The 19,803-nt window shown below is 42.3% G+C and overlaps 1 protein-coding gene across 4 annotated transcripts in view; it reads left to right on the top strand.

Moving 5' to 3' along the window:
- The first annotated feature begins 3,055 nt into the window (after positions 1–3,055).
- COG2 (component of oligomeric golgi complex 2) overlaps positions 3,056–19,803 on the top strand; it is a 48,158-nt gene continuing 31,410 nt past the window's right edge. Inside the window, exons 1-4 of one of the 4 annotated variants that reach the window (XM_019808321.2) lie at positions 3,070–3,273; positions 7,521–7,708; positions 18,327–18,488; positions 19,638–19,703. In XM_019808321.2, the coding sequence (XP_019663880.1) occupies positions 18,432–18,488; positions 19,638–19,703 (123 nt within the window). In that variant the 5' untranslated portion in view covers positions 3,070–3,273; positions 7,521–7,708; positions 18,327–18,431. Of the gene's footprint in view, positions 3,274–7,520; positions 7,709–18,326; positions 18,489–19,578; positions 19,704–19,803 lie in introns of those variants that run through there. The other 3 variants (XM_011235221.3, XM_002927610.4, XM_034662524.1) reach the window with 3 other exon arrangements.

The raw sequence follows: 19,803 nt of genomic DNA, 5'->3' as shown, positions 1-19,803 counted from the left end.
AATTTTCCAGAGATTCAAAGTCAAAGGGGGTTAATATTTACTTAGAAATGAAGTCAGTCGTGGGCACAAGCTTTAGGATGAAATGAAGGCAAGAAAGACAAATTAGGCAATAGAGAGAGAGAGACCTGAAGATAAAAAATGTCAACTTAAAGGCTCATTCCTCATTAAGGAAAGTACAGATCAGAGAAGAGGGGAGAGATTAGGATATACTGAGTGCCAGTTACACCTGGCACTGATGAGCAGCTTTGTATCTACTTTTTAATTTAATCTTCCAGCTCCTGTTTCCTGGATTCCAGCTCCTATGGAAATAAGATGACAGCAAACATCTAACAGTAGACAAATGTTTAACAGCACAGATAACTAACCAAACAAAAGCTAGCCAGAGGACCCCTGCTGAGCCACGTGTTACCCTTCCAATGGCTGGATCTCCAGGCCATGGTAGGGATCTCAGGAAGGGGTCAGGGTAGCAGGGGGACACACAGCAGGCTCTGGCCAGAGGCTAGTCACCAAACTTTGCGTGGCTGAAATGGTGTGTACCAACTGAATATCCGCTCCGAGTGGAAACTGAGGACAATGTCCTTTGGGCAGGTTTCAGCTTACTCTCTGCCTTTCCTTTGTCCTCTCCAGGGTGTTCCACTGGCATCTGGGGTCTTTCCTGTTGCTCCTGGCTTTGGTGGGCTGTACCACTGCCACAGCCTGTGGCTCCAAGTGGCAGCCCACTGTATGGGGTCTTGGCTGTTCCCTACTGACTCTTGGGAGGAGAGCAGGCAGCAGGGATTTTCATTCTTTGTTGGCACCTAATCTCTTCGGCATCCCCAAGATTAGCGCCCCAAGCTGCACAAGTTCAGGCTCATGTCTTTACCAAAGGCCCGGCAATAATTTCAGAAGGGTAAGAAGGAGATCAATTACTAGCTCATCTAGACTTCTAGGGCAGGCAGTGGTTCCCAGATGTCTTTGGTTGGTCTGCCCAGCATCCTCGCCCCTCCTCTTGGTGCTTGGTGAAGACTGTGGGCTTTGCAGTTCGTGCTGCCTATACTTGTCACTTATTAGCAGTGTGGCCCTGGGCTAAAAGTCATGCCTCTCAGAGGCAATCTAAATAGCTTATTAGACCTATTAATGTTGGCACTGTGGGCCTGTACGGAAATATTATTTCTTCTTCATCCCTTCTTCTTCTCCATCTTCTTCCCCTCTTCCTCCTCTTCCTCCTTCTTCATCTTTGATGTGTAAACCAAGGTATTTGGGGAGCAGGGAATGATGTGCTGTTTGGGATTTGCTTTAAAATATATTCTAGATCTCCCCCCTCCAAAAAAATAGGGTGGTGCTGCAGGGGCCATGGTAGGAGGACGGCATATGAAACAGACGACTGGGGAAGCAGAGTGATGAGTACATGGGAGGCGGGGACCCTTCTGCTCTCCACACTTTTGTGTACGTCTGAAAATTTTCATAATAACAGTAAACAAACAAAGACCAAGTAACAAGGCTTTCATTCCCTATAATCCAAACAAACATAACAGGAACATAGAGTGCACTTTTCATAATTGTTCCTCTGGCAATTTATTCTGATTCTCCAGATAAGATTCCAGCTCTCATCCTATCTATCATATTCTCTGGGTATTGGCTGGGAATATTTTCTTCAACAAGGCTTGCGAGGCCCACTGCTAGGGAATATATTGTTTCAGATTCTTTTTTTTTTTTTTTTAAGATTTTTTGTTGTTGTTGTTTATTTGACAGAGATAGAGACAGCCAGCAAGAGAGGGAACCCAAGCAGGGGGAGTGGGAGAGGAAGAAGCAGGCTCACAGCAGAGGAGCCTGATGTGGGGCTCGATCCCACAACACCAGGATCACGCCCTGAGCCGAAGGCAGACGCTTAACCGCTGTGCCACCCAGGTGCCCCTATTGTTTCAGATTCTATAACCCACGTTTTTAAAAAGTGACCAGTTTCTAGTTTGGAGTGACTTGAATATAAGATTCTCATTACAAGATATTGTCTTCCACTGTTCCATCCCTTCATAAGGACGATTAAGGGTTAATGTTATCTCTAGGAGAACACAGCACTGGGAGGAGCAGCCTGGGCCTGGTCCATCACAGCAAGGCTGCAGAGTAGAGTGTGAGGTAAGATGTGTAGTTTGAGGTATCAGAGTCTCAAGGAGAAAAAAAAAGAGAAATGAATCATCATCATTTGACCATGGCATTCACACTAAAGGAGACGACAATGGGAGAAAGGGCAAGGGAAGAAGAAAGAAAAATCTCAAAATAAATGTGGGATGGATGGGGGGAGGAGGTGGGAGTCTCAGAAGTTGGGGGGAGGTGTGGCGATTGCACCAGTGCTGGCCACAAACGCACAGTTTCGCCCGTTCCTGGCTTAGATTAGAAGTAAACATGCATGCACATCTATTTGTCGGCTGTGTTTTGTCAGCTGATAGCGACGCGCTCCTTTAAGAGCCCTGAGGACCCGAAGTTGTGCTCAGAGGCTGGCCACCCTGGAGCTGAGCCCGAAGGGGAGCAGGGAGCTGCCCAGATGACCCAAGGCCCAGCTGACCACCTTCCTCCCTGCAGATCGCTGGAACCGAGCCCAGGGGAGGAGAAGCTATGCTCGCCCGTGGGGACCTGGGCTAAGGGCGGAGGCCAGGCTCCCACAGCGGCCTTGGCGCCCAGGCGGCAGCAGGGGCGGCGCACTGGGACCGGAGGAATGACAGGATGATGTGCCCAACTCTGGAAGACCGGCCTCAGAGCCAAAGGGCCAGCATCCCGCCACGGTTATGCTTCCCGCGGAACAATCTCGGGGAGAAGACACTGGAAGAGCCTAGCAGGCCGATTTTCCAATGGAAATGGTGGGGTGGGGAGGGAGCGCCCCTGACCCTCCCCGCCCGTCTCCTCCCGGGCTCACCCGGCCTAGCCAGTGGGTGGGCTGCCCCGCAGAAAAGTGCGCGAGGCCGTAGTGTCGCCCTCCGACGCACGGGGGCAGCACGACCTGCCTGCTCAGCGGCGGCGGTCCGTGCGCCTCTCTTGGCGGCAGCAGACGGAGGCGAGCCCGCGGCGTCCTCGCTCATTGGCCGCGGTGCGGGCGCTGCCATGTTGGCGGAAGCGGTGCGTTCTGTGCCGTGGAATCTGGTGGTGGCTGCGGCCACGGCGTCAGGGAGAGCACCCTCCTACCTTTCCTCCTCGCTCGAGTCGCGGCGCTGAGAGACGGCGGCCGGCGGGATGGAGAAAAGTAGGATGAACCTGCCCAAGGGGCCAGACACGCTCTGCTTCGACAAGGACGAGTTTATGAAGGTGCGCCCCGGGGCTCCGCTCCCCGGAGCCGGGCCGTGGGTGGCCTGCCCTCCTTTGCCCTCCGGGGCCTCTCCTCGGTCTTCTGCGCGCTTCCTGGGCCGCGTCCTCCCCGGACGGGCCCTCGGCGGGGACCTCGCTGCACTTCGCAGTGAGTCTCTTGGCTTCAGGTTTGGTAGGTGCAGCCTGGAGAAAGCTCTTCTGTGAAATCGTGCACATTGAGTGAAAAGGCTTGAAAGTTCAGGGCCAGTGGTTTTGAGCTAAACGTAAAAGCCCCTATTAGGACCCGACTCTGTTACCATGCGGCACAGTCAGACCGCCGGTCCCCTGGCCTGACAGAAGCCTCACAGTTCCTTGCACCTAGAAGCTCAGCGAGTGTGTGTTGAACACATCTCTGAACGCGCGTTCTTACCCAGGAATCGGGTCGGGTGAAAAAGGCATTTTCCTAAAGTTTTTGCCTAACTTTTGTCTAAAGCTCCTGGAATGAGAAATTTGTAAGACCGTACTGCCCTTACTGATTCTGTTGCAGTACTACAAAGCAAACCAAGCTCCTGTTCTAAAGTTGCCCTACTTCTGTTCATAAGGTCAACTCGAAGCTGGTCTGCAGATAACTGTAGGACATAAACTTATGGAATAGAAATTTAAACTGAAAACATTTTACTGACAATAAAGGTTCATCAGGCATAGTCTTGAAAATGTCCAAGATTTGAATCAGAGCTAGGAGGAACTTTATTTTGTGTATCCCTGGGGTCTGTACTTAAACTATCAAAAAATATATGTTTAATTCCTAAGGATTGGGATTTATTAGCTGGTTTCAGTGTTAGAAAGTTAAAATGTTTTGGCTCTGTAGGCACCTAAAATTTTGAAAGAGGGAGTTTAAATTTCTTATTTTTTGATGACTTGAGGTCGTACTATTGTTTTTTTCTTTTTTGGGTTAACCAGCTAGTCCCTTTTTGATATTTGCATTCAGATCACATCTCCCAAACTTTGCCTTTAAAAAGTGTTTGGATCTTCTGCAGTGTGGCTGTATCATTTTTAATATGAAGGGCTGTCTGGACGAAGGAATATTGTACTCTTGTTCTTGCACAGTGATGTTTCTATTAAACCACTGTAATAAAAGGTGTGACTTGAACGGAATGTCTGAAAGAGGGTACAGAGTGAATTCACTGATCCAAGAAACCTTTTGTTAACTAAGGGTACATGATGAGGGGAGGTCACTGGAAGAAGAAAAGGCACACACAGAGACTTAAAGAATCTCAAAGCACAGAAATCTTTGTCCATCTTTGGACTTCTTCAGGCTTCTTTTGGGCCTAACACCAGCATTTTCTCAGACTTACTAGCCCCGCCATCTTTCTCACTTTGAGCTGACAGAATGCCTTTGGTCAAAGCAGCTTTGGAAAATAGAAATCTCAAAATAGAAGTTCTAAAGTAGGACTCAGAGGTAGGGAGAGAGCAAACTGGGAAACTGGCTAGAATGCCAGCAACTCTGTGTTCTTTCATGGCTCTTAAACTTCTGAATGTAGCATACAATTTGTAGTGCTAATGAACATGACCATGTCATACGTAGAAGAAAAATACAGAGAACAGCTGTTCTGTGTAAAGTGTTGTTGATTTTCTAGGTGGGGCCTGGAGATAAAGGTGATTTGCAATGTGTGTTTCCTTCAGAGAGACATTTTAGAAGTTACAGTTCCATGGCAGAAGTGATGAGTGGAGAGCTTGCCATCAGGGTTATATTTCTACATACATGTCTCATTCAGCACATTTTGGAATGTGACTGGGAAGACAGAAAGGTAGATGGGGTGGGGCTGCCAGTTGTACCTTGGACAGTACAGTGAGGGGTCTACGTTGATGCAGTATTCATTGTGGAGTTACAGTCAGGTTTAAAGCGGGAAATTGAATGTCTGTTGCATTGCAGCTGACTACAGGAGACTCCTTAAAAAGTCATATTAATGGCTTTTATGAGATCTAATGAGAAACACAGAGGAGGGGAAATGTATGTGAAAGACGTAGGTGATCAAAATGCAGGAGTGGCAGATGGGGAAGAATCACCTGGGGCAGAGGCGGTGGCAACATCATACTTTGTCAGCTTAGAAATACAAAAGTCCTTAGGGTTGACAGCCAACTAATAGATGAATAGGGTATAAGGTATTGGTAGTGGGGAAGAGGAAGTGGCATAACAGATAAATTAGACCCATTTACATGGGTGTGCTGTTGACATCATAGCCCCTTCCGTCGCAGCATATGACTTCATCTCCAGTTGTGCAGAAAAAATAGCATCCCTCATATGGGAGCTCCTTCATCCTGCCAATCACAGTCCCATTTTTGTATTTGTACCCTTCTCCTCCTCGCCTGGTATGTGGAGGCGCTCTCCTTCCTCCTCAGGTTAAGTGTCCACCCTCGCTCAGAGTCTGCCCCCTCCTGACTTTCAAGGACCCCGTGAGGGTCCTCTCCCCTGTGCTCCTTCCCATCCCCTGCGCACGTGCTCCTCTTCTAGCCTCTTCCACTTAACCCTCTGGCCTCTAGGTGTTGCCCTGTCATTCTTGTGCATCACAGCCAGCGCTCAAGGGTTGACTTTACTTTCTCACCTTCCACTCTTAAGGCCCCATCGTTCCACGAAAAAGTTCTTACCAAAGGTAACTAGGTGTAAGTTAGTCCAGCACACCTTTTCTGTCTCCTTACTTGACCTTTCAGCTGACCAAATGCTCTGCGTTGCCTTCTGATTTTCTTCGTACCTCTCTGGTGTGTCTCCTGTGCATAATCATGCTCCTCCTGGTCGCCACTAAATGGCTGGTTGTGGGCTCAGCCACGTGTTCTCTCCTTTCCCTAGATGACCTTCTTGGAGCTTCATGACCACCCATAGGCAGGTGAGGCAGATTCCTGTCTCTGACCCAAATGCCTCCTGAGCGCCAATCCTATATACTGAACTTGCTGACATCTCTTCTTGGCTATGTCTGTGGCCCCTCAAACTCATCATGTTCAAGACTGAATTCGTAACCACCTCCTGCCCTGAACACCAGCTTTCTCATCCTCTTGCCTCTCTCAGTAAACGTCCCACCATCCGTCTAGTTCGGAGTCAGAAAACCGGAAGTCAGCTCCTCCATCTGTCTCCTTTCCAAAAGCTAGTCTGTTACCAAGTCCTGTGGATTTCACTTCCTAAATACCCCTTGATTCCGTCTACTTCTCTCCATCTCTTCTCATACCTTCACAGTGCTCTCTCGTCATCGCGCCGTAGAGGCTTCTAACCCCGTCTCCTTGCACCTTCCTTGTCTTTTTCTGGCCCGTGGTCGACACTGCAAGCAGGGCACTCTTTTCAGAATGCATATGTGATCTTGTATGTAACAGGTGACTAGTCAGTCCACTGGCCCTTGAAAAAACATTTTCCAATACATTTGAACATAGTTCAAAGAGACTCCATTCCCCGTGGGGTAGTTTTTATTGGTGAACAGTTTGTTTCTGTGCTGAGCCAGTCTGCCTCCTTTGAACTTCTCTGCATCAGTTCCTCTCCCAAAGCCCCAGCTTGTAGTGGCTTCGTTGGCACCCCAGTGGGTAGGCACACAATACTTTTTTCATGAGAAGCAAAATCAGGAGCCCTCCTTATGGTGACTGTAAGCATGGACCGTAGGTTAAAGAACCAGTGGGGGTAAGTCATCGAGGCTCCTCCCTGTTCTAATTGGGTGAATTGGGAATATTGAAACAGGAAGCGTGTCCGGAGTGTCCCTGTTCTCAAGGAGCATGCATTCTAATGGACAAAATGGAAAAGGGAAAAATGACCAGGTGCTCAGATCTCTTGGTATTGTGAGGGTTTGAGTAGCTGTGACGTGGAGGTGTGGGTCCCGCTTCAGCTCTGCTGTCCGCTTGTGTGTGACTTGGCAAGTCACTTGCTTCTGGGCTTCCATTTGCTTGTTAGTATAATGAGATGTGCATATCTACATGGTCTTTGCAGTCTCTTCCAGCTCTTGACATTTTGTGCTTCTGTGAAAAAAGGACAGTAGTCCATTTTTTTGGTTTGCAGATAAGGAATCTGAGGCCTGAGGTGTCATGACTTGCCCTAAAGTCACACAGCTAGCTGGGGCAAATCACAGGCCTTCTCCTGACCCCCCCATGCATCAGTCCTTGGAAATCATACTGTAGCAGATTCCTTTCCGGAGGCCACAGGTGGGAACTTTGTGCAGTGGGATGATCAGAATATTAAGAATAGCCCAAGGATGGCACAGCATCCGTACGCTGAAATGCCTGCATTTCACCAATAGGGCCACATCTTGCTTTAGAAGAAATTCGACAGGGCTGGCGATCTGGACTCTCGGCATGTAGCTTAGCTACAGCAAATGGGACCAGAAGGAAAAGACGGCTGTTTGAGGTGGACTTTGTTGATGGCAGCAAGAGATAGCGGCCAACGGAGAAGGAAGAGGGAATAGTCACAAATGGCAGACAGCAGCGGGTAAGCATGTCAGCCACTGTTGCCCACCGTCTCCCATTCCTGGGAGTCGCTTTCCTGTCACAGGACCTGAGCGCTTACCCTGAGGGTTCTTAGTTTGATGTCACGTCTTGATGGCAAGATTCCATTCCCTTCCACATCAGTTTGAGACAGACATCATAATAAAATTTGCATTCGCCAAATATGGAACATAAGGCTACATCTCATTTTATAGAGAAATTTTCTTATGTGAAATACTTTCCTTGATGACGGAGGATTTGTAACATCAGACAAAGTTTATCAGATTGGCACTTGGTAAGAAGAGGTTCTGGGAAAAAGAAGTGTTTTTTTGTTGTCCTAGCTTTTGATTTTCTTTTCTTCTTTTTTTTTTTTGTGTGAGCAATCATTTATAAAAAGATGCAACAAAATTTAAAGTGACAACAAAATATCAGTTTCAAAACACCAAGAAGTGAGCACATAACAGAGGAAATGAGTAAGTAGAATAATTCATGCGATAGCGTATTGCTTGTATGAACTGCCGACAGAAAAAGTGGGTAAAGGAAGGCTGAGGGACTCTGTCTTTTAAGAATTAGAACCGAGGGGTTCCATCATCATCTGGCATTCGCTCAGTGTTGTATCCACAGTTTAGAAATGTCCATGGTGTGAACTCCACGGATCTTTTGCATCTGGGTCAACTGATGAACACAATGTAACACTCTGAGTTACTGTCTCTACTAAGCGGTCATCTGCATAGGTTTCCTTGTGTGTACATGGTAATCGTTTGAATCTTGGATCCTTGGCAATCCTTAGAGCCCCTCGATACTTTTACCCCACTTTCTCAGTTTCAGCCATTACACAGTCAGTTATACAATGGATACACTTGCATACAGTCCATCATTGACTACCAGGTCAAGTTTGGCTTTATTGGAAAAGTTGATAAAGTCGGTATCAACCAGGATGTGGTAAGCTGGCCCAGCTGTGTGTGTATATTGGAAGAAGAAGCAGGAAGGGTGTTGGGGGACTTCTTTTTCCTTGAGTGTGCTGGGATCGATCTTTCTTTTTAGGTTTTAATCTGTCCTCTTTAAGCCTCTGATCTTGGAGCTAAACATTTGCTTCATTGGTCACATACTTCTTGCTTTCTTTTCCTTCCCCATATTCTCGCCACACTCTTTTCTCCTTGCTTTTGATTTTCTAATTCATTCTTTGTAATATTATAAAACTTACCATTCAAATAAAATGTTGGCCTACTGACTTATTGATTATTAGTAATTTTTTTTCAAAATTTGAGAGCAAGAAGCATTATGTAAATATATCTTTTTGTTATTTAACTAGTCTTATAGCATTTAGCATCAAATTTCTTTAAACATTTAAACAAATTAATCACAAACTGGAGCTTGGGCTTTTTCTTTTTCTTTTCTTTTTTTTCAAGATTTTATTTTTAAGTAATTGCTACACCCAATGTAGGGCTTGAACTCACAACTCCGAGATCAAGAGTCACACTGACTGAACCAGCCAGTTGCCCCTTGGGCTTTTTGTTTTAAAGTTCCTCAGGTGATTCCAATGTGCAACCAGTGTTGAGACCTCTGGAACTAGATAATTCTGCTACATACCTCAAGAAATTAAGTTGGAAAGGCAAACTAAAACCCTACATTGTTATGATTGGTGTTCAATTGGGAAAAGGAGAGGTAAAGAGAAGAAATCCACTGGAACAGAGTGTAATTAGGTACTCAAATATTTGTTAGATGGATGAAAAAATTTACAGGTTCTCTTTGTCTTTTCATAAGTATGTCAAACAGCTATATAAATTGAACAAAGGAGTTAGATATAAAATTGATTAAAATGTTAGAACAGAAGTTCCTTTAGAATTTCAGTGTTACTATTTCATGATACTTTTAAGATGATTTCTCTGTAGACAGTGGGAAGAACTCATTAGCAAAAGGTTTTAATTCCTCAAGCTTGAATAATTTAGTTACCAAATAAAGATTTAGAGTGAGTTTGGGGAGACACAAGTCCTAGACTGTGTGACGTGCCTGTCACCCTACCTGGGTGAGAGATTTGAGGGCAGGGGCAAGAGGGAAGAGCTCCAGGGACATTTTGCACACATGCTGATCCCTCAGGCAAGAGCACTCTTCCCACACTTGCTGTGGCTAGCTCGTTTGTGTCATTTGGATCTCAGCTCAGATGGTCATTGTTCTGTAAGCGTCCTTCCTGATCATCCAAGTTAAAGTACATCCCCTTTGTTACTTTTATGGTGTCCTGTTTTCTTTTTAGCTTTGATCACTATTCATTCGTATCATGTTTGTTTACATGTTTATTTTTTCATTTCTGCATCAGAATATATGCTCCTTAAGAGCAGAGACCTTATCTTTCCCTTTTGTGGCTGTGTCCCCAGGTCTGAGAGCAGAGCTAGAGTGGCATGATAAATATTTAAGTAATATTTTGGGGATATATAGGGGCACTTATTCATCTGTGTTGCCCACTGGTCTTCAAGAATGTTTGGAAACATATGCTAGCTTGTTATGTCTTTCACCCCCTATGTAGTGTGCAGGTTAGTGCTTAACTATTTTGGTTTTTTTTGTCTCAGTGAAGTGGAACACGTTTCAGGGCAGAGATCATAAATTTCATGTGCCCTTTTAGTACTTCTCATAATTACAGATACAGACCGATGGTGCCAGGGGGATTCTGGTTCTGTTGTGGAGATAGGAGGTAGTGATTTTATAAGTCTGTGTATTGGCGGGGGGGGGTGTTTTACTTCTTGGTGGCTTAGAGAACTTTGATCTTTTCCAAAGTTCTATGTAATTTTCTTTTTCTCTTTTTTAAGATTTTATTTATTTATTTAACAGAGAGAGAGACAGCGAGAGAGGGAACACAAGCAAGGGGAGTGTGAGAGGAAGAAGCAGGCTTCCCACCGAGCAGGGAGTCCAATCCAGGGCTCGATCCGAGGACCCTGGGATCATGACCTGAGCCGAAGGCAGACGCTTAATGGCTGAGCCACCCAGGCACCCCTTAAGTTCTATGTAATTTTCATAGTGTTAAAGATACTAATATTTGGATTTTTGGTAAGTTTTAAATGATTAATTCCCAAATTGTTTTGAATTAGCCTTTGTTTGCCATCCCTGAAAGCAACTAGTTAGTAAAGTAGCTAAACTTTTTTTTTTTTTTTAAGATTTTATTTATTTAGTTGACAGAGATAGAGACAGCCAGCGAGAGAGGGAACACAAGCAGGGGGAGTGGGAGAGGAAGAAGCAGGCTCATAGCGGAGGAGCCTGATGTGGGGCTCGATCCCATAACGCCGGGATCACGTCCTGAGCCGAAGGCAGAAGCTTAACCGCTGTGCCACCCAGGCGCCCCAGTAAAGTAGCTAAACTTTTGAACTTTATATGGTTTTAATTTTGAGTGATATCACTGCTTCTCTGATGGTTGATGGTTCTTAAATTCCCTCCAACTCATCTGGTTTGCTGAGTTCTTTCCTGTATTCGAACACCTCTTGTGATTTCACAACCTCTGGCCTTTTGGGGGATTTGTACTTTACCTGGGTTCAAGTAGGAGATACCCCTGAGTACAAAGAGAAGCTATTTTTCGTCTAATTTCAGTATCTCCTATTATTTTTTGATTTGTATTTCCCTGATGCCGAGTGATGTTGAGCATTTTTTCATGTGTCTGTTGGCCATTTGTATGTCTTCTTTTGTCTGTTCATGTCCTCTGCCCATTTCTTGACTGGATTTTTGGGGTTTGGGATGTTGGGTTTGATAAGTTCTTTATAAATTTTAGATATTAGCCCTTTATCTGATATGTCATTGGAAAGCAATTGACTTTTGTGTATTAACTGTGTATCCTGCAACCTTGCTATAATCACTTGACTGGTTTCAGGAGGGTGTGTGTGTGTGAAGTCTTTGTATTTCTGTAGAGATTCATGTCATCTGTGAACAAAGTTTTATTCTTTCCCAAGTTGTGCGCCTTTTATTTCTTTTTCCTACCTTATTTCATTGGTTTGGACTTCTCGTACAATGCTGAATAGTAGTATTAAGAGGGACATCCTTGCCTTGTTCCCCATCTTACATTTTCTCAGTATTACTATGATGTTAGCTGTGGGTTTTTGTAGAAATTCTTTATCAGGTTGAGGAAGTCCTCCTTCTATACCTAGTTCCTGAGGGTTTATAATGAAGAGGTGTGGATTTTGTTAAATGTTTTTTCTCCCTCCATTGATATGATCATGTGATTTTTCTGATGATGTGATGGATCACATTGATTTTCTAATGTTGAACCAGACTTGCATATCTGGAATAAATCCTACATGATCCTGGTGTATAATTTTTTAATATACTGTTTGCTTTTATTTACTAATTTTTGTTGAAGATTTTTATATCTGTGTTCATGACAGATACTAGTTTGTGGTTTCTTTCCTTGCAGTATTGGTTTTGGTATTATGGTAATTTTTGGTTGAATTTACCAGTGATTGAGATTGGTAGCCCTCCTTTCATCTGATATTAGTAATTTATGTCTTCGACCATTTTTTCTTTGTTCGCCTGGCTAAGGGTTTGTCTATTTCATTGATGTTTTCAAAGAACCAGACTTTGGGTTTATTGATACTTTAAAAAATTTCCTGGTTTTAATTACATTGATTTCTGCTCTGTTTTTTATTTTTTTCTACTTTAGATTTGGTTTTTTGTTTTTAGATTTTTGGTTTTAGATTTGGTTTTTTGTTGCCTGAAATGGAAGCTTAGATTATTGACTTTATATCTTTTTTCTTTTCTTATATTTGCATTCAATTCTATAGTTTCCCTTTAAGCAGCATCCCACACATTTACTTAGTTCAGAATACCTTCTTCCTTCTCTTGAGACTTGTCTCATGTGTTATTTAGAAGTGTGTAATTTAATCTCCATGTATTTTGGACTTTTTCAGCTATCTTTCTGTTACTGATTTTTAATTCCATTGTGGTCTGAGAACATACTTTGTATAATTTTTATTTTTAAAAAGTTGTTGTGTTCTGTGGCCAAGAATTATTCTGTCTTGATGAATGTTCCATATGAGCCTGAAAAGAGTGTGTATTCCACTGTTACTGGATGAAGTTGTCTGTGGATGTCCGTTGTATGTTAATTGATGGTGGTGTTGAGTGAGCTATGTCTTGACTGAATATCTGATCTGTCAGATCCTTATTGCCCTACTGCTAGATCTGTCCATTACTGATGGCAAGCGTTGAAGTCACCAGCTTATAATGATAATGGATTTGTTTATTTCTCCCTGCAGTTCTGTTAGGTCTTATCTCACCTTTGTTGATTAGGCACATACACATTAAGGATTATTGTGTCTTCTTGGTCAATTAATTTCTTTATCATTATGTAATGCTCCTCTTTATGACTGATAATTTTCCTTGCTCTGAAATCTGCTTGGTCTGAAATTCATATAGGTACTCCAGTGTTTTTGTGATTACTGTTACTTTAAATTTTTTAATGTATCTGAACATTTAATTTGATATTTAAGTTGTTTCATTTTTCATTGAGATATAATTCACAAAGTATAACATTTACCATTTTAAAGTGTATTCTTCACTGGTTTTTAGTATATTTACTATGTGTGTGGCGCATATGTCACCACTGTCTTAATTCCAGAACACTTCCATCACCCGAAAAATAAACCTATTAATTCCAGTTCTCCCCTCCTCTTATCCCCTGGCAATCACAAATCTATTTTCTATTTTTATGGATTTACCTATTCTGGAACATTTCATATAAATGGAATCATAATACATGACCTTTTGTGTCTGGCTTCCTGTAACCTTAGAGTAGAATGTGTTCAGAGTTCCCTCATGTTGTAGCATGTACCAGTACTTTATTTGTTTTTATGGCTGTGTAAGAGGCTCTTCCACACTTTAAGTATCCATTCTTCAGTTGATGGACGTTGGGTTTATACTTTTTGGCTGTTATGAACAATGCTGCTGTGAACATTCACGTACGGGTTGTGGTGTGAACATCTGTCGTCAGTTCTTTCAGGTATTATACCCCTAGATGTAGAATTGCTGGGTATGTGTGACTTCTTGAGGAAGTACTGAACTGTTTCCACATTAGCCGCACCGTTTTACATTCTCACCGGTGATATAGGAGGATTCCAACTTCTCTGCCTTCTTGCCAACACTTACCTTCTTTTTTTTTTTTTTCTTATTTTATTGTAGCCATCCTAGTGTGTGTGAAGTGGTATCTCAGTGTGGTTTTGATTTGCATTTCCCCAATGACTAATGATGTTGAACATCTTTACATGTGCTGTTGACCATCTGTGTATCTTCTTTGGAGAAATGTCTATTCAGAAGTCTTTTGCTTGTTTTTAAATTAGGTTATTTTTTGTTGTTGTTGAGTTGTAAGAGTTCTTTGCATATTCTGGTTATTAGACCCTTGTCAGATATACGATTTGCAAATACTTTCTCCCATTCTGTGCGTTGTCTTTTCGCTTTCTCCATAGTGTCCTTTGACACACAAAAGTTTTTATTTTGATCAAGTTCAGTTTATCTATTTTTTCTTTTTTTTCTTTTTTTTTTTTTTGACAGAGATAGAGGACAGCCAGCGAGAGAGGGAACACAAGCAGGGGGAGTGGGAGAGGAAGAAGCAGGCTCACAGCAGAGGAGCCTGATGTGGCTCGATCCCACAACACCAGGATCACGCCCTGAGCCGAAGGCAGACGCTTAACCGCTGTGCCACCCAGGCGCCCCTATCTATTATTTCTTAATGCTTTTTGTAGCATATCTAAGAGAGCGTTCCCCAATCCAAAGTCACACAGATTTTCACCTCCGTTTTCTCTAAGAGTGTTATAGTTTTTGCTTTTATATTTAAATCTCTGATCCATTTTTAATTACATTTTTGTGCATGTGTGAGATTGGTGTTCCAAATTCGTTCTTTGCGTGTAGATATTCACTTGTCTCAGTAGTAGGCACTTGAAAAGACTGGGTTTTTTTCCACATTAAATGGTCTTGGCATCCTTGTGAAAAATCAGTTGACCATAAATATATGTGTTGTGAATACTCTCTTTTCAAATACTTGGTAAACCTACACTATAAAAACCCATTCCTGGTAAGTGAAATGTGTCTGTATTATGCCACTGTGAGTTTGGACTTGCTCGTTGTCACAGCAAAAGCTGCCTAACCCAGTACTCACAGATGTTCCAAGTTATTTAGTCTTGTGTTACGCAACATTTGTTTATCTGAGAACAAATACATCAATGGTAAGTTGAGTACTAATATTACCTAATAGAATTTTTTCAGTAGGGCTGAGTTATACAATTAGAATGCCATCAGGAAGTCCAGAACTTCAAGGAACATATAACTGAGGCAGGCAAAGTGATCGGCCTGAAGGCGTATAGCTGGTGAGTAGCACAGCCAGGGTTAGGAGCTGAGTCCTGCTCCCTTGTTCTTTCTCTGATGTGCTGCATAACTGTGGTGTAAGGTGTTGTCTGGGAGGGTCTCAAGAGACGAAAGTCCAGGCAATTTCTGGCCCCAGTTTAAGAAGCAGGTGGTTTTCAGTCGATGACTGTGAAGTTATGGTTTGGTTTGAAGTCCTCTTCTCTAACACTCTCAAGGTTGGTGTTTGGTTGATTAACTAAGAAAGTCAGTTTAAACAGGTACTCTTAAGGAATGGTGCGTGTAGTTCTTAGAATTTTATTTGAAAAAAATATATATATATACATATATATATATACACACACACATACATTTATTCTCCGTTGGGGTAGTGCCAGGCTCTTTTCTTTGAAAACTGGTCTGCTGATTAGATTTCTAAGTTGTTGGGGCACCTGGATGTTTCAGTCGGTGAGTGTCAGCCTTCAGCTCAGGTCATGATCCCGCGGTCTTCGGATCAAGTCCCACATCAGGCTCCTTGCTCAGCAGGCAGTCTGCTTCTCCCTCTGCCTCTTCTCCTGCTCATGCTGTCCCTCTCTGTCTCAATTAAGTAAATAAAATCTTTTTAAAAAAAGATTCCTATGCTGTCTTTTTTGCATTCAGTTTCAGTTTCTTTAACTGAATTGAATGAGAATCCAATGATCACCCCCTCCCTACCTGGTACATGGTCATCTCATCCATACCTAATTTGGCAAAAATGTTCTTAGTGATTTCATTGTATCAAGTCTTTCCAGAGTATCTGCCTTAGTTTTCATAAGAACAGTGCTCTTTTTGCACTCATATTTTGTTGGGTTACACAGTGTTTAATAAAATTACATAGTTATGAAGTAAGTGTAAGTGGCCTTAACTGGTTTGGGAATCATCACTAATGATGATAACAATCATCTGATTGTTGCTGACTACACAGCTCAGTGAGCAGGAAAGTCACAGGTGAAGTACATAGTGATTTGCTGCCTCGAAGCATGTTAGCCTACCAGGGGCATCACAGTGTTATAGAGGGGAAACGGTGCATAGCTAATCCTGTGAGATCAATACTTGGAAATTGATTATGAAAGATGTGGAACATCTGTTCAATGGAACACTCAACATCCACATAAAATATGAATAGAAATGTATGTGTTTTATGAAAAGACAATGAAGTTATATTTTTAGATGGGAAATAGTTTAGAAGAGCCTGAGTATTAAGCTTCCGTGTGTGCGTGCGCGCGCGTGTGTGTGTGTGTGTGTACACGCAGAGAAGATCTGGGGTTTCCGTTCAAGAGGGTGCTGTAGGAGGATCTTGAACTCATCTCTTCCGTTGGATACACTGAATCTACGGCTCCATATGAAAAATTTCCTCTGGAAAAATCCATAAAACTAGCTGAGTGACTCCTACACATTAGATGAATAAGAAGAAAACCTACATTGACGTGAGTTTCAATCTTGCCATAAACCCCACCCCTGGCATAGCGACCCATGATTGGGAGAGTACTTACAACCCCAGGCTTCTCCCTGAGGAGCAAAGGGTTTGAACCCCACATCTGGCACCCCAGCTTTTAAGACCTGCATCTGAGAGACAAGACCCCAAAACATCTAGCTTTGAAAGCCATCAGGGCTTGCATCCGTGAGACCCACAAGCCTGTAGTGAACTGAGAAACCGTTCTTAAAGCAGTTGTGTGAATGGACTCACCCACCCCAGAACTCAGCACAGAAGCAGCAGACTGAGCAGTGTTCAGACTTTCTGTAAAAGAGGCTCATTTGCTTATCTTAAAGCCCTGAAGGGCAGGTATCTCATTAAACACGCATCCCGGGGGCCTAGTAAGGTTTTCTCCAAAGGTGGAGCCGGCAGGTGCCATCTTTGCACTGTCCTCTGCCTCGCTCCTGGTATCTCCTGGAAGGGAGCTTATATGCTCATATGATTCCCTAGGTTTTGTAGTTGCTACCTGGTGAGAACCTCTAGATCACCTGGCTCCAGTGGTCAGCAAGACTTACACTCACAGTAGTGAGTATTGCAGTATTTACAAGAGCCAAGACTTGGAAATAAGTGTCCACCAATGGGTGAGTGGGTAAAGAAAATGTGTGTGTCTACAATGGAATATTATTCAACCATAAAAAGAAGGAAGTCTTGCCATTTATAACAACGCGGATGGACCTTGAGGATATTATGCTAAGTGAAATAAGTGAGACCGAGAAAGACAAATACTATATGATCTCCCTTATATGTGGAATCTAAAAAACAGAACAGAATGAAGTCATCAAGAACAAATTGGTGGTTGCCAGAGGCGATGGGGGTGTGGAGGGATGGATGATGTGGTCAAATGGTATAAACTTCCAGTTAATAAGATAAGTTCTGGGGATATAATGTACATCATGGTGACTGAGTAAATAATACTGTATATTATTGTATATTTGAAAGTTGCTAAATCTTAGGAGTTCTTAGCACAAGAAAAACGTGTGTGTGTGGTGATGGATGTTAACTAGTCTTGTGGTGATCATTTCACAGTAGATAAAAATACAGAATTGTTATGTTGTACACCTGAAACTAACATGTGTCCATTATATCTCAATTTTTTAAAAAGTAATTTATATTTTAAAAAAGTCCAAGGCACCTGGGTGGCTCAGTCGGTTAAATGACTGCCTTCGGTTAAGGTCATGATTTCAGGATACTGGGATTGAGTCCCACATCAGGCTCCCTGCTCCACGGGGAGACTACTTCCCCCTCTGCCCCTCTTCCCACTCATTCTCTCAATCTCTCTCTCTCTCTCTCTCAAATAAATAAAATCTTAAAAAATAAAAAAGAGAAAGACCAAAATAAAGTCTGGAAGAATGTGAATCATAATGTTAAATAGTGAAAAAAAAAAAAACCATTAATAGTGCTTAACTGTAGAGCATCAGAGAGTGGGTGATTTTTATGTAATTACTTCTTGGTTGGTTGAAAGTTTGTCAATAAACATTTGTTACTTTTAAAATTAAGAAGACAAAGCTGTTTCTATTTTGAAAGGAGCCTCTTTGAAATGTATAATTAAAAAAAATAAAATGCCTTGTATAATCTAGGCAACAGGAGAGAATGCTCTTGATTAGGGGCCCCCTTTCCTGCCCCTTTATGAAGTGAGCAGACCCCTGCTGTCCCTGTGTGTACTCAGAGGCACTTTTCCCCTGCAGTAACGTAGTCTCTTAAATGAATAGAATGGCATTTCTCTCTTATTCTTCCTCTGATTTTACTTTTATATGTAAAGTATGATATCAGTACACTCATTTTTTCTTTCTGGTTTGACTTTCAGGAAGATTTCGATGTCGATCATTTTGTGTCTGACTGTAGGAAGCGTGTCCAGCTGGAGGAACTGAGAGGAGATCTGGAACTCTACTATAAACTTCTTAAAACAGCCATGGTTGAGCTCATCAACAAGGATTATGCAGATTTTGTCAACCTTTCCACAAACTTGGTAAACCTGAGATTCACAAGTCCTACACACACACACACACACACACACACACACACACTTTCTCTCTCATTCATATTTATTTTTAAAAGTGCACGGTGTTTTTAGAAACCTTTCAGTTGATTTTTTCCCCCTTCCAGGAACTTGAAGAGATTACCAATCTCATTAATAAAAGAACTAAACTTCTTGGAATACACCTTTTTGGTTTTAGTTTTTATTCATTTAAGGCTGCTCTAACTTGATTATGTTTTGAATTCATTAGTACTGAAAAGTAAAGGATAATAATACCTGAGTTGTTGTTTTGTTAGTTGCTAAGTGATTACCCCTGAAGTCTTACTTGGTTTAGACTAATTTACAGGAGCAAATAACTACTCTTAAGGAAATGTTTAATTTACTCCCAGGTGTATGTGTTAGCCAGAGCTAGGTTGAGGGAACATTGGCCAGTATTGATATTTAGAAGGTTTGGTTTTATAAAAATGTTAAGAGTGATTTGTAATGAGTATATCAGTTGTTTGTAAAAGCCATTTAGAAATGTTGAGTTTTATTACTTGGCAAAAAAGTCTCCTTGTTGATGTTTCATTTTGTTTTAAATCTGTTTGTCCAGAGAAGTACAGAAAGTAGCAGCTCCATGGGAATTTCAGGAAGCATTATGAGGCATATTTGCTTTTGGGAAATACACCACTAAGATAAATGTTCCAAAAGGATTAGAAACCTAAAAAATTTTATTTCTGTTCTATTTAATTTGGATTTTTCTCAAGGGTTATAATAATGTTTGGGAGAAACATAGCCCATCAGACTTTCACATCAGCTGGCTGAGTATCGTATATTACAGACAGAGAGCTGTTCACCTTTTGTGAAAATTTTTCACATTCATTTAAAATGTCATCTAAAGGCAAATTGTTCATAAAGAAGCTTTCATTTATCATGACTTCCCTTATTTTTATAGTTTCATGTATATCAACAGATTTTTTTCATATTCTGTGAGCAACATTAATGGCAAAATAACATTTCTGTTGTTTAGCTAGTGACTTAGCAAAATATGGTTGTGCCAAAAAAATAACTTAAGCCTGGTACTGCTTTGATCATTAAACAGATACGTCACTGTTAACTCCTGATTGTGATGTGTCTGTGCCAACCTGATTTTGCCTTTAGGTTGGCATGGACAAAGCCCTCAATCAGCTTTCTGTGCCTTTGGGACAATTACGAGAAGAAGTTCTGGTAAGTCTCCAAATGATATAAAACAGTCTACCGTGAAGCATGTTGTCCTCGTTGGCTTTTCTCCAAGAATTCCTTCTATCCGTTGGGTTGGTGGTGGTGG

This window comes from Ailuropoda melanoleuca, chromosome 6, assembly GCF_002007445.2.
Source record: "Ailuropoda melanoleuca isolate Jingjing chromosome 6, ASM200744v2, whole genome shotgun sequence".
Lineage (NCBI taxonomy): Eukaryota > Metazoa > Chordata > Mammalia > Carnivora > Ursidae > Ailuropoda > Ailuropoda melanoleuca.
The sequence above is the reverse complement of the archived record's forward strand: the minus strand, read 5'-3'. Positions and strand labels throughout refer to the sequence as shown.